The 16,147-nt window shown below is 35.3% G+C and overlaps 1 protein-coding gene across 8 annotated transcripts in view; it reads right to left on the bottom strand.

Annotated features, from left to right (window-relative positions):
• LOC105252407 (homeotic protein antennapedia) overlaps window positions 1-16,147 on the bottom strand; it is a 99,823-nt gene that overhangs the window by 3,574 nt on the left and 80,102 nt on the right. For all 8 annotated transcript variants that reach the window (XM_020027873.2, XM_020027874.2, XM_025410374.1 and 5 more), the window contains one exon: window positions 5,683-7,106. In XM_020027873.2, the coding sequence (XP_019883432.1) occupies window positions 5,683-6,490 (808 nt within the window). In that variant the 5' untranslated portion in view covers window positions 6,491-7,106. The remainder of the gene's footprint in view (window positions 1-5,682; window positions 7,107-16,147) is intronic.

Below are 16,147 nucleotides of genomic sequence, written 5' to 3'. Positions count from 1 at the left end.
CAAGGGGAAGGGGGAAGGGGGTATCCCCGATAATAAGAAAATCGTACCGATGACCTAAGTTTGCGGCGGACCGGCGTAACCAGCGCTGCCACGGCTTTCGCGGACGGAGGTGACTTTAAACGCGGGGCAATAAATTAACGGCGTTGGGTTACGCAAGGATCAAATGTCCCCTGGAGTATGCCCGGGAGATTTATGGGTCTGCCTTCACTGGCGCAGCATGAAGGAACGAAACAGAACAGAACGTACACAACCGTGCGGCTTATTATAGGCTAGTTGCTCCGCATCTCCACTTCCCCTGCCCTCCCCCCCTTCCCTCCCACCCTTGCCAAGACTGGTCTTTCAGGCCCGCCGCAGGATACACGCAGGACTTTTCAGATTAACAGCTAGCCGGATGTTGTAACCCGCTAATAAGGTGCGGCCACCACTCGCTGCCCAATTAAGCTAAGCTTTACGTGGGCACCGTAAGAGACCAGACCTTGAAACGCTCTTCGATTAGATACCCCAGATGTAGCCATTAATTTTATCATTTCGCCTCGCGGTATGAGCCTTGGATTATATTTACGCCGTTGACAGACATCCATATTAATTGCGCGAGAGATCCTTCACAGATCTCGTCTAAATATTTTCTCGGGTAAATGCTTGAAGAGATGCGCAACGCAAAGTCGGCATTTAAAATCTCTTTCGTTACTTTGCTGTTTTAAGCTTTTCATTCGCTACTCAAAAATTCTGTTTTCAAGTATTTAAAAATCAAATGTAATTTTTAAAAAGAGAGAAAGAGAGGGAGAATATATTTCAAATAATTTCTAAATTAATACAAGATAATAATAAGAGAAAAATAATAGAGAACTGCAAGTATTCGCAATAAATCTAAACGTTTTTCAATTTTATCACATTTAGGTAGACAGATATTTATTGATATAATTAATATAATCCTAACATTGACGTAAACTTAACACAATTAGAATATCCCGAATTAAGATTAAATTCGCAAAAGTCGGAGAAGAAAATCGTCAAGCTTTCCTTTTCTCTAACATTCATAGAAGAAATTTAGAAATCCCCAAGAAGCGAAACCAGAGTATCTGATAGGCGGTTTTCCTTCTTTGCTTTTTTTTTGTCTTCCAGACAGACGAGCAGACAGTCGGACAAGAAGACGGAGTCTGAAAGAGCCCCGAGGTAGAAGGTCGAGATAATGAGCAGCGAGAATGGCTGGCCGCGACATATGCATCCTTACTTCCTTAGGGTATCACTCGGAAACATTAAAATTTACTTTTTCTCGCACCTGCTTCTCTAGATAAGAACAGTATGGCCGTCCTGTAAAACTCAAGCTCGAATCGAGATAGAGAAAAATTTTGCTTCGGACAAAAAAGAATTATAATTATTAAATGAATGAATAAATTAAATCGATAAAATAGAGATAATTTTATGCCCCGGATGCTTGAATTTTAGCCAGACATCGAATAGAAAATTAAACCACGACCTCCATATCGTTCACAATTGCCTCCATGGCGGAGCTCCAAAAGCAAACGGTCCCAGGATTTCTGTGGATTCATTCATCATCATCATCCGTCCCTTCCACCTCCTCCTCCTGCTCCTCTCCGTCTCGTACAAACACATGCGTATACTTGTACGTACGTAATCACATACATATACACACACGTGTTCCCTTGTCTTCTACTTTTTTTAGCTCCTCCTTTCCTGCCCCTTTTGAACTCCATCGCTTTTCGAATATCTCACGAAGCCGCCATCATTATGGCCACCAATCTCGGGAACGGCTAGTTAGATTATAATAAAATGCATTTCATATTCAGATTGCCTTTTTCTCCGACGTGCTCTATCTGGATCTTCTAATTCGTTTCCCACACGACTACAAACTTTATATACACTCGATTAAATTTGCATTAAATATTATTTGTTTTTAATCACGCTTTAAGAAATTTTCTGACGTGGTTTTCAATTTACATACGTGTATATAAAATATTTTTACACGCGACTTGATATTAATAAATCCTATTTGATATAAATTCATTATTAATTACAATATTTCTTTTATTATTAATAAATACGTATCAAGAAGAAACAAGAGATGTTTTATGACATTAGAAAAACAAAGCTGTTCATTTAATTAGATTCTGTTATTATCTTTTGTCAATAACATATGTTTCGTGTTGCGCCAATTTATTTGCAATGTACACGTTCTAAACTTTGTCTCGGTATACGAGAGAGCAGTAACGGAAGCTTTACACGTATATAACTGTGTCACGACATGCTTATTTGCCGATTGAGAATACACGAAGGGAGAAGAGAAAGAACGGGGATGTCATAAATCTCTTCGCACAGAGGATTGCAATTATCTCATGCATTAAAAGCATCGCCGGTATCGATGGTCGATTTCTTTTTCTTGGATCAACACTTGGAATCTTAACGTTGCAACGTTTTGCGTTATCAAGGATGAAAAGAATATGCATATATCAATATTTTCGAATCTTAAAAATTTATAATAATTAATTTATAGTAATAGATTTTTGAACTCCTTGGAAACCTGGAATTTTCAGAGATTCCTTTTGTACCTGAAGGAATCAGAGAATTTTATTAAGATCCAAGAAATTTTTTGAAAAATTTTCCTTGATAATTTTGCTCTTACATTGTAAACAGTCGACAAATGACATTATGTGTGTTTAAAATGTATTATAAATGTATATCTATCTTTCTGTTTATATATTTAATGACTTAACAAAGTATTCAAAAAATACGTATATAATGCATATGCTTTTATTATCATTTTTAATGATAAAAAATAAAAATGGTATGCAAGTGAAAAATATTATCTTACGAAAATTTTTTTTAGCTCTGTGTTTTTCCTTGTCCCATGAAAAGCATTAAAAAATATATACAATAAAAAAAAACTTTATAACATTGCATAAAAGAATCTTTAAAATATTCTTTCTATTTCGAATTTTGAATAAAAATACTTGAAGAATCAGAAAATTGACAGGAAATTTTTTATAAGAATTAAAGTAGATATCGTAAGTAATATTTATGTACAATTGTCTTTCTATTAAATAAAAACATTAAAAAATCACTAAACTGCGTTATATTAAAATTTTCCCTTATGAAATAATTTTAACAAAATTGTGATACAAAAATAAAACAAAAGGAAAGGATTCCTATTGTGCAATATATATTCGCAGCAGCGTTTTGAGATCTTTGGCATTGAGCAAGAATTTATGTATAGACTCACATTCGTCATTTTATTTTGTAATATAATTTACTATCTATACCACAATTTCTCAGCTTGTGTAACGCATTTCATAAAGGATGCCAAAAATGTAGCTAATTTTTCTAAATAAATGTGCCAAAGATACTTGCGTCTATAAAATAAAGCATGAATTATGCATAATTCATGAATATCTAATTACAGCTACATGTTTAGCTCAGATTTTATGATAAAGAAAACGTGTAAAATTGATTAAATATATAAAAAATATTAATATTAATCTGTTGTCTCTCATGATACGCAATACTTTTGAAATATTAATTCTATGTCAGAATTTTAAAATAACAATAAAACAGGAAATAAATGGGAAATTTTAGAAGCATGTAGGAAAATTTTGAAATCGCAAAATTAATATTATAACAATGAGAGAATCAGGCATGAAGCATTCTTAAACGTGCCGACATCTGTGAGCATATTCAGGGACTCGGACCGTTTTCTTCGTTTAACTGATAGTAAACTACGAGCCATGGCATCGTCATAACCGTACTGCTTATCGGCCTATCCACGAGATACTTGGGACCAGCTTCTGAACTAAACCGAAAGATGGTACGAGCAATCATTGACGGAAGAAAATGTTTGTGAATGAAAATACGTACTTGTGAATGAAAATACATACTTGTGAATGAAAAAGATTGAATAGAAAAGATTTTGAACAAATAAAAATTAACAATTATAATTTTCAAAAGGTAAAGTAATAATTAATTTATAATATTGTTTTATAATTAATATTATTCAATTTTTATCAAATAAATAATACAAATAATATTTTATTTAAATCAATTTTGCGATATACGCTCTAAAAATATATGTAGAACGGAAAATTATTTATCGTAATTTTTTAAAACAAGAATACGAGTCAGTTTAAATATCTGATCGTGTTATACACATACCTTTATAATCACCTTCTCACTTTTTTTAAAAACATAATTCGTAAATGCAATCACATATAGAAAAATTAATCACATTAAAAATCTATAATCACTCTTAAAAATATAATTACACTTAATCATGATAAAAATTAATTATAAATGCTTGATTTGTGCTTAATTTATATTCGAAGAATATATAATATACGGAAAGAAACTGCTTCTACGAGAAACCACGAGCAACTAAACAGTGAGAAAAACAAAAAGGTAAGAATAGTTCACCATAGCTTTTTTTCAGGTGGAAACAACCTTGCAAGATTAGGTAATAGAGACGTCGCTTTTTGAAACTCGAAAACCATCAATCAGGAAACGAGAGATGAACATGAAGAATCAGCAGGATTCTACAACTTGTCCACAACTGTCTACATTTGACATCTTTTACTTAAGTGGCGGTGTAATGCTATTGTCACTTCATCATTATTATTACAAATGATCCTAAAAGTGTTGAGTACCATAAAAATACCATGAAAGAACGCAAGATTTATTAAACTATCTTCAAAAACATATTATGAGCAATTTGTATTAAAAATCAAAGCTAATGTATTATTTAATTGTATAAATTTTTATATATTGACGAAATGAAAGACAGATAATATAATAATTTTAAAACAATTTTTAAATAAAAAAAATATTTTAACTTTGCTACGTAATAATATACCGTGCATCGTGGCGACAAAAAAATAACGTATCGAATGGATACTTTGAGAAATGATTTTAAATATAATTATATTTTTAAGAGTGATTAATTTTTTTATGTAAGATTGCATTTATAAATTATTTTTCGAAAATAATAAAATTTAAACTATTGACCGAGTCCTATTTCTTATAAATTATATAAGAGACACTGCTAATTTTATATTTAGGAAATTTTTATAAATAATTTTTATAAGTTACACTTTTCTGTTCCACATAAAATAAATCAATGAGATAAATAAAAATGAATTATGTTACGAATAAAAACTGATATACATAGACTTTTGCGATTTCAAGTGACAATGACAACGCATAAAGAAAAAAAGGTAATGCTTATTGTGACCTGATGAACGAGCGGAAACCAGCAGACAAGCTAAAAAGCCAGCGCAATAAATAATAGCTCGCGATATATCTAGAGACATTGTGCCAATTCTGAACCGGTTGCCGTACGAATTTGGTCTAGTTTTGTGCGGTGTTGCATAAATTCAAAAGTCGACCACCCGCTACCTGAGAACTCTTAGCTCTTTATAAGACCTCCTTTGGTCACGCACCGAGTGAAACCTTTATTCTACTTTTGAAAGCTGCGTTATGTATTTTGTTTAGCAAAGGCAGATGCCGCATAAAAACATTTTTTTTTTAATTTTGATATATTCTATATTCGAAGCTATATATTGTGTATATAATTTTGAGAATAAGAATTAATATTTGAATAAATTCCGGTGCAAATTTAATAATGTAAAAAAATGCTATCGTGTCATTGTACGTATTTGATGAAAATATTACACTTACCAAATTGACTCCTCATCCAAGGGTACAGTGGGCTTGGCAAGTTCGAACTTGCCGCACTCTGAGGCGCGCCTTGTTGTTGTTGACTGAGCGACGACGCGACGACACCTTGATGCTGTTGAGTTTGCTGCTGTTGTTGAGGATGCATCGCGCTTTGTCCCTGTTGCGACGTGGTTTGAGACTGCTGCTGTTGATACATCATATGTTGTTGTTGCGCTTGTAAATGCTGATGCTGCGGCTGCTGCTGCGCATGTTGCGACTGTTGCGTCTGCATATGCGGATGTTGACTGTGCATTTGGTGATGCATCTGAGATTCGACGAGTGGCGGACTGTCCGGTCCGTCGAGAACGCTGCCCTGATGATCGACAGCAGCCGCCTGAAGTTTGCAACTGGCGTAGACGATGGGGGTGGACGGATGTCCGTTGGGAGTTGGCGTGTGTCCCATGTGACCCCCCATACTAGGGTTCGGAGACGTCGACCTGTAACCAGCCATGCCGTCCATACTTCCGTGTTCCTGTTGATGCTGATAATAGGCCGCGTTCCGCATGTCGATCCGATTGTACGGGGGAAACCTCGGATAAGGCATGTCCTGCTGACCTCCCGTAGTGGTTCCATAATGGTGGGCGGATACTCCTTGACGTAACAAACTCGGGTCGCAGGGATCACCGGCTTGCTGGGACTGCTGCTGAACCGACTGTGTTTGCTGAGGTACCTGTACGGCCGCACCGTAGTGCTGCTGATGCTGATGCGGGTGTTCCACCCCGCCATTTCGCAGGTCCGGGATGTACGAATTCGCGAAGTACGAACTCATGCTACTGTCCCACCTGTCTCACCTGCTAATGTCACTTCTCTACGTTGCTGACGGGCTTTCCTTTGGTTATCCTCGGTTGATTTATATGATTTTTCTTCTCTCTCTCTCTCTCTCTCTCTTTTCCTCTTCGTATATTTATTTTGTTTTGTACTCTTGCGTGCGGACACACTAACACACACGTCTTTATATAGATACAGACTTATCACTTCGAAATTGCATTTTTCTTCGCGAATTTTTTACTTTTTTTTTCTCACTCAATTCTTCTCATCTCACGCATTCTTAGACAGCACAAGCACACGTACATATATATATGTATATGTATATATACATATATATACATATATATATATCAAATTATCATTATCGTGGATCACATGTGTACATCATTTGACTTTTTATCACACTGAGCTCACTACTGATAAAATTATAAACTGGAGCACTACAGAACCTTTAATTAGCGAAGAGAGGGGAGAGTATACCGCGTATACGAGATGGTGGCGGAAGATGTAATCAAAGTCCTTCGTCTACCCTGGTGTGACACCTTCGTTCAAAGCGCCAAGCCACTCCAGACCCGTTTCGTTCCTCTGTCCACCCTACAATCGAAGTTACGCCGCACCTGTAACACAAAGAAAGAGCCACATTATATTACAATATTATAAAATTACATTAAACACGCTATGTATACGCATATCATATATGTAAAGTATTTTATTTCAAATTAACAATTATATCGAAATTATACCCATACTATTATCCACAATAAAAAGAATATAGATGAAATATTAAATAATAAGATAAGTATTGCATATAATAAATTATACAATATATTATTAACAATAATTTTAAAGAAAACTTTTATTTTTACATTAGATATAAATCTTTATTCTAATATTAAAATGTGGACTATTATCGTTAGAAAAATCAGACAAAAATAATGACATTACAGCGATATTTTGGAGATTCCACGATATCTAAACATATAGCATCACGGACGCAAAAGCTCACTTTGCATGATCCTTGTCAAGCGAACTGAATGAACTGAAAGCAGAGTTTAGCTCTCTGAATGACAGAAGGCGAGTTACACATGTGCTCGTCACGGTGACGGCCATCGCACAGACGCCAAACTTATTGCAGTGTTCTGTGTGGGCGGGCTAAGCGATCGTTAAATTTGGAAAAATTTCCATCCATTAGGCAGCATGGCCACTTCCCACCGAAATCTTCCCCTCGCATCAATCTCTTTTTCGGAAGCTTTGTGAAGTTACCGATGTACGCGTCGTGTGAAATTAGTAGGATGGACGCAAATTACTCATATTTAACTCACAATATGTTCAGTATTAACTAACTAATAAGTGCAACAGACATATTTAATAAATAGATAAAGAGAGAGATCGATATACAATCGACACAATCGATTTCAATTTTTCTTAAATATTCTTATTTAATTTGATTATAAAACGATTCAAATGTTGAAAATATATTTCTTAGCAGAAAATATATTAGAAAATATATTAATGGCAAAATATTTTTACATACATAGCAAAATATTTTTAAATACATTTCATATACATGAAATGTATTTATGAAAGGCAATTTTTAATTAAAAATATTTTGCATTTCATATATTATTATTTATACTGTAAATTATTTCGGAATTATATGTCTCAAACAAATCGTTGAAAATTCTTATTTACAGATTACATGAAATGGGATTAATCTTAAATTGTAAAACGAAAAATTGTTAAGAAAATGATAAATATAAATATACGATTGAGTTGAATATAAAATTATATTTCTCTTGTTAGCAGGGACTGTAGTAAATTAATAATATTAAAATTATGTAATTAACTAATGAATATAACAATAAATAATCTACAACTCTATTTCTTTGAACATAGACATATACATATGCAACAAATTAAATCATGATCCATATCAATTGATTTCTTATCGACTGAAGCTGGAAGAGCTTTCCCTTCAAAGAGAACAAGTCGATTTGCCGATTCTGGATCGAAATCTTCTCTACCGACTGTATTTGACGTATTAAAGTTGCACATCTTTTTCGAATGGAAACTATTAATTTTCTCAATTTTTTATACTAATAATTTTATTAATCTTTCTAATTTTAATAGTTTCTCTTAGTTTGTAATGTACAAATAAAATTAAAACAAAACTTGTAATTAAGAAGAATCTTTAAAAAACTGCATGTTATTGGTATAAACTTCATCATATATAAAAAGCAATGTAGGATTTAAAGTTTTCGATTAACGAAAAAAAATGACCCATTTAAACTATATTCATCTTTTAGAACAATTGGGGAAAAATTGGTTACACGGCGAAAGGATAAAAACACAAAAATATACACGTGGATATACATACGGGTATCGCACGCGGGTGGTATACAGTGTGGGTGGCGCTAGACACGGAGTTAGGAGCGGGCTCAAATGTGCAACGGGTTGGCGTAGCGGGTGCGAAGAGCGAAGGGTGCGAAGGCAGGGGTGAGAGGTGAGGCCCTTGGGAGTTTGCTGTACACGAGAACGGGTCGGACGCGGGACGATCGCGATTAACATTCCGGCCGCTAGCTTGCTGTTCGCGCGGCGCTTTCATTAATTCCAGCGTATTGATTCCACGGATTGATGAATGGCCGCCGATAGCGATTCCACGCGCTCGCTGCCCCCATCTCCCCCGCCCTCTCCCCGTTCCCCCTACGTCCCTCGCCTGTAAATTCGACCTCTCGCAGGATTTGAACTAAATTCCCCTTTATGTATTCTCCTCTCAAGTGCAAGTATCTCGATCCCATTGATGCGGGCGACGTTCCTATTCGTCTACGCGGAATGCGTTTCTTTAATTCGAGCGTGCGCTGATGGCTAATCTCTCAAATATATTAATATCTTTAAATTAGAATAACGAAAGAAAAAAGGGAGAGACAATACTTTACGTCATTCGTTGCTTCTTCCTTCCACGAATGCGATACGAAATTAATTTTGATTAATATTTGGGCTTCGTTTGGTGGTGACATCAATCGGAAAGATCACAGACCAACTAACTATTTAAAGGTCTAAGAAGTGCATAATATTACCGGCAGATGGCGATGGTGATAGCACGGAAGAAGAGGAAAAAACGGGGTGGAGCGTGTCTGACAGCTGGGTGGGTTCGGGTCCAAGGTGATTGAAAACAGGGTGGAGCGTCATGTGACGCCATGGTTGGATATGGAAGTGACGTCATATAGCTACGATGGCCTCTAGTTAGCAAAATGGCCTCTAGATAGAAGTTTCTTTGTCTCGCGGTCCCTTATCTACTATTATGCTCCAATCTGTCGAAAATGGTTCAGGCGCCAACTATATTTTATGTCAGGCGCTCTTATCCCGGAAGAAACACATTATGTCTCTTATGTTATTCTTTCATTCTTATGTCTCTCTTTCTGAGAAATGAAACCAAATTATCCAATTATTTAAAAAAAAGAGAGAGAATCAGTTTATAGTGTTTAAAAGGTAAAGAGTGTAATGAGATTGGCATTTTTTTCAAAATAACAATGTTAAATAAATACTATTAATCAAATAAAAAATAATAGTAAAATATTTGGTGTTAACCATCTTTCTTTAAAGTATAAAAAAGTACATGGAAAATAACGAAAAAGTGTGTCGAGAGATCTATGTCTCTCGGGCTGATGTAGATAAAACGACCGCTTCAAATAAACGGCGTCGTGTTGTAGGCAGCTGTATCCCTAAAGATTCAGCCATAAATGGCACTTGGATTTGACGGTTATGGAACTCGTAGCTCGTGTCGGTCGTTCGCGCCTCGTAAAACAGTCGTAAACTAAGCACGTGATAAACTGATGCCACGTACAGCAGTAGCGTTACATTAAAAAGTTACGAGCTCTTGACCTTGCACTACGTAACATGTAGTGCGTTTATCGTTGGCCCTTAACATTTGCGCTTCCAGGTAGAACAATTAAATTTCAAATGCAAAAACAAATTAAAATAAAAATCAACGTAAAAGTAACGATGAAGAGTTAGTGAAATGTAATGTAATGATAGCCAATTGATAATAAACAATTAACAATAGCCATAATACATCATTAAAATCAATTATTATTTTATGCACTAACGCGTAGCTATCATCTTTCAATATAAACAAACAAACGTAACGGACAAATAAGTGCCAGATGCGAATTTACGTCATAATCTCTTTAAATAAACAAAAATTAAAATAACGTTACATGAACATTTCGATTCACTTTAGGATCATCCTTGATATAACAGCGGAATTTATATTATTATCTCTTTTACATTATACGAATAAGATGTTAATGTGAGATAACCGACTACTTTCATAATACGCCCCCCATACTCTTTAGTATAAACAAAAATTAAAATAACGTTACATGAACATTTCGATTCACTTTAGAATCATCTTTGATATAATAGCGGAATTTATATTATTATCTTTTACATTATACGAATAAGATGTTAATGTGAGATAACCGACTACTTTCATAATATACCCCCCCATACCCACACATGCAATTACAAAAGATGGGCGCGAAAAGCGGATACGCTAATAACTATCATTATATATAACATATAATTTCGAACGAGATGGCTCGCAAAAGAAAAGAGGCGATTAATTGCAAGGCGATTTAAACTAATATCGATGCATATTCATGAGAGATATCACGAGATGTAGTCTATTACATAAAATATAATCCATCCTGTATAAAAAAGCAGGATGACAATATTTTTTCAACTCCATATTATACCGTAATCGAATTTGTTATATGAATTCGATATTGCTGTCGCATGATTTATTCCGCCTGGCGGAAGTTCTCGGGCATTAAACCTGTCTGGATTGCTAAACCATTGTACAATGAATTTACATTTTAACGCGTTATTATACATATATCACGGATTTTTAATGATGCTGAAAATTACAAGCGTATAACAACGCTAAAAGAACGATTTAATTATTAGATTTCATTCGCATTTTGTTTCAATATTCGATATTTATTTGCGACTAATTGCATCGGGATCATACGATTGGAAGCTTCATTCTCTTAAAATACAATCTTAAAAATAAACTTTTGATAAATCAATGAATCATCTTCTTACAAGTATGATATCTGTCTGCGCTTTAAACGTGAAACACGTAAGAATCGAATAATGCGTTGCGCTAAATATATCACCGAATAATATATCGTACTCGTAGAAAGAGAAGAAACGTGTGCCAACAAACTACCACGCTAGATTTAGCGAGAAACTCGGAGGCAGCACCTCAGAGATACCGTTACGCGCATTAGAAGATGTTCGGTTGGCGGGAGGTCGAGGCGGCATTAAAGGGTGTTCGCGATCAAGGATTCCAGCGCGCACACGCATACACACACATACGGATGGTATCGGTATTCCGATTCTTGTAAAGTTGCCTGCGACGACGTATGCGTATGTATACGCGTATGGGTATGTGCGTATATGCGCGTGAGTACGTGTAAGGACGGTGCAAGCGATAAACACACGAGCCACGCGCGTCGTGTGTGCGAGCAGATCAGTCGACACGCATGTGCGATTAGCATAATCGAGTCGGGCTGCAGGGAACCAGTTTGCAAGGCCACTGAAAAGCCGGCCGATCGCTTATGCCTGACGTTCCTTCCCTCCCCCCTCCCCACCCCACCCCCCTCTCCCCGTCCGACCGGCGGCGGACGCGCGATCCATCCGCAAAGCCGATAACGTCAGCTGAATGCGAGATCCGAGGATGGTGCCCCGCTCGTCCGGATTGCGAATGGAGTGCGAACGGGTGGTTACGTGAGCTTTCTCTCTCTCGAATTACGCTTCCCCGATAAGAACCTGATCGTGTAACTTCCACTTAATACCGTATAATGGCTATACGCGTGTGCGAGATGGCGCGTGCGATGGAAGTGCCATGCCGTTCAAATTCCGATGAATGGCGAGATGATAGCGTTACTCGATAAAGATTCCCACGGTTGATCTACCGCGTTAAACTTTAATGTGATCGAAAATAATAATAGTAATGATCTTTATTGTGTGCAATTTGATACATTAAATTACGGACGAGATGACAGCAGTCAGCTGATTCTCGACTTATACGTGCGGAAAAATAAGTGAGTAAACTAAACGAAAACATATAAATATGGGAGATATTAGTTAATTAGTAAATTGCATAATTTTTTTAATGAGTTGTTAAAATAACGATAATTTAAATATTGAGAAGAGTTACTAAATATATTTATATACAGTGTAAATAAAGAAATTTACTTGTTATAAAAAATTAATCAACACTATCTATCCTAGATAAATATGTTGATGCAGTTATTTATTAAAATTTGATGTCAATTATTTTATAATGTACATGTACGAGTTTTATTAGTTACTTTTTCAAGTGCAAATGAGAGCTGCGTGCTGACTTTCTAATTAGATGTAATGTGTAAGAAGATTACACTTTAATAAGAGGATAAGAAAATAGCGTCTCGAAAAATCCGAGTGCATGTTTTTTAAATGAAATCCATCTATCTCAGACTTATCCAAGTTCATCGAGAGTAAAGGAGGGCCTTTACGTCTACCGCTCAGCGCCGCCATAATTTCTCTTAATGATAATAGTTAATTGACCGCAGTACATAGATATAACGAGTACATTTGTACAAGCTGATTCTATAAGTCGAGAGTGTCCGTTCTCTTTCGTTTCTTCTCACTCAATGACGCTAGATAGAGAAAGAGAGAGAGAGAGAAGGGCAGTTTCACGCGAATGAAAACTTGGCTTGATCTATCCTCTCGAATTTTTCACGTAAAGAGAATAATACAGAAATTATAAAAGCGTTACTTTAACAATTAAAAAATCTTGTTGGACTTATCTGTAATTTTGATATATCAAAATACCTAATAAATAGAGATACGTGCATTTTTATGGATCCGGATGAGCGAATCGTTCCCGATTTAAAGAGAAGGTAGCGCGATACGCGGATTAAAACTGTGAATATTGTAGATAATATTATCAATTTGAAGTGGATCTAATCTTTTGTTAAATGCGTTCTACTTTAAACCTATTATTAAAGTGACTTGTTTTACATGAATTGCACTTACATTAATTACAATATATGCGGAGCGTATATCTATACCATATATTTTATAAAAAAAAAAATATAAATTTATACATGTGTAATTTCCGCATCGTAATAAATATTTTCCGTTGAAATTTTAATTTCCACACATTTCGATACGTGCCATTCATGTGCCGTTACATTAATTATATTTATATTGTAAAGTTATATGATCTTCATATGCGAACACACACAAGCAGGCGATTTAAGAATGCAAGAGGTAGCGTGATAAACGAGCTTTGATAACTTGGTTCCCGCGTTTAACATACAGTACCGCTTTAATTACGCGGAATTTATTAACCTATTAAAAGCAATTATAGTATAGCATATTTTGTAATCTGTAAAAACATCAGAATCATATTCATAAAGAATAATTACAAAAGCGTGTAAGTTATATACTTAAAACTAATGATTATTACAAACGGCAGAATATAAATTCATTCATGAATATATGTGCAATTGTCAGTATTTGTAGCTATTTGTAAAACAGACTAGACTAAATCATCGTGAGAAAGTTTTTGAATACTTTTAAAATTTTCTAAAAAGATATCGCGTAATCATTTTTCACAAAATTATTTACCATAATTAATGCAAGATCAATGAACGAAACAAAATGCGAAAGAATATTAATATTATTAAACTACAGTTATAATAATAATAAAAAAAATATTAATTATAATAAAAATATTAATAGTATATTAATATTAATATTAACTAATATTGAATATTTAAATAAGAAACTAAAATTCCTACTTGTTTAGTTTTATCGATCCATTGATAAAACACATTACAAGAAACGATATAAGGAGATAAATTGGAGCACGACTAAATTGCCTAAAATATATCTTCGCAATTTTGCGTGACTTCTTCCCCGCGGGATATTCGACACCCTCTGCGGCTTTCTTTTAACCAAGGCCTATAGAGTTCAATCTACCTTGGCAATTTCAGTTGAAAGCCGGGAAGGGTCTCGACACAAGCTCCCTAGAATTTCGCAACTTTCACATATTTTTCAAATGCAAACGTTCCTCGACCGCTCTCTCATCGGAATTTAAAACACTTTCTTTTTTCTTTTAGAGGATTGAAAACTCGTCTGAAAGGGACGCCGGTCAGTCGCTCTGTAATTCTAGTGCGTTAAAGACAAACCAGACCACATCCTTTATTTTCAAGATTTCTTTCATATGTAAGACGAGATCCCTAATAATCTCATCGTCAGAAGGAACACGTTCAAAGTGTTATACTCAATTTCAAAGGGCGAAAATTAATCTCTCCAAAAAAGGGCGAAAATTAATCTCTCTTGTGACACGGTTTTTACCGCAAACTAGAAACAAGATCATTAACGGTTCACCGAATGAAAGTAGACTGTTACCGCGATATCATCGTCCGTAAGGAGTGTCACTCTGGATTCTGCTAGTGTTGCTCCTGATACGAGGTGCGATGGGTCAAGGGTTAATCATTCCAGATTTCATTTAATTAACGGAAAGAATAATGGAAGCTGAATTATCTCGCGGCCAGATGATATCGCAAGGTGGTGGAAGTTTTTTAAAAGAGTCGTAAAAGTTTCACCGTACGAAATGTACCCGTAGATAACTATGTGTCCGCGTATATGACGGAACCAAATTAAATTTCCAAGTAAAACATCTTGCGCACATCATATATAAACGCACAAAATATTTAATCTAAATTTTGCGATTGTTACATGTTACAATTTTATTATGCTAAACTATACAGATAAAGATATTTATCTAGATTAATTTTTTAAATCGATTTTCCCCCTCTAAAAAAAAGTTGAAGCTATACTAAATTTGAACAATTACACATGTATATGGCAGATTATTGCACGAACGAAGAGAAATCCATTTGATATTATTTTTTCCATCTAATTAATAAATATAAAAAAATAAATATCTATAAAGGCAAAATTTTGTGATTGATTTGTCTTATTATCGACCACTTTCACTCATCATCATAATTTCCCGTGATTTAAATTAGATAATTAAGATTCATGATTCAACCTAGTTATTTTCCGGAGGGACAATGTAGAAAGGGGTATTCGGATAATTCATAATTTACGCGTATGTGGGTGACCGATGAGACGAGAACTACACGTGGCTACAGAACACCAAGGGAATCCTTTGTCATAACGGTTTGAAAGTTTACGTATTACACCGTATCAGAAGAGAGAAAGTAATGAAATCCAAAGTTTGATTTTCCGCCGTAGAAAGGTTCGGTGATTCTCGGGGTCATTAAAAATCATAATTTTTTGACATCGTAAATTATTCCAAGGGACAAAAAAGGTGTCGCGTACCTTCACACATTTCGCACAATGGCGACAACGAACTCGAAATTACGTGGCCGTGCTTTTATTTCGTCGCAAGCGTGAGGGGGTATCTATAAGGCCGCCGAGACACGGCGGAAAGTACAAAGTTTTGACGTCACCCTATAAATCAACCAACACACTCGCTCGCTCAAGACGTTGCACGAACACATCCCGAGTTGAAGTTTTGCTCACCGTATGTCTCTTCTGCTCTCAACGCGGACAACTTGTACAAGGTGAG

This window comes from Camponotus floridanus, unplaced genomic scaffold, assembly GCF_003227725.1.
Source record: "Camponotus floridanus strain SB8 unplaced genomic scaffold, Cflo_v7.5 scaffold31, whole genome shotgun sequence".
NCBI classification, from domain to species: Eukaryota; Metazoa; Arthropoda; class Insecta; order Hymenoptera; family Formicidae; genus Camponotus; species Camponotus floridanus.
The sequence above is the reverse complement of the archived record's forward strand: the minus strand, read 5'-3'. Positions and strand labels throughout refer to the sequence as shown.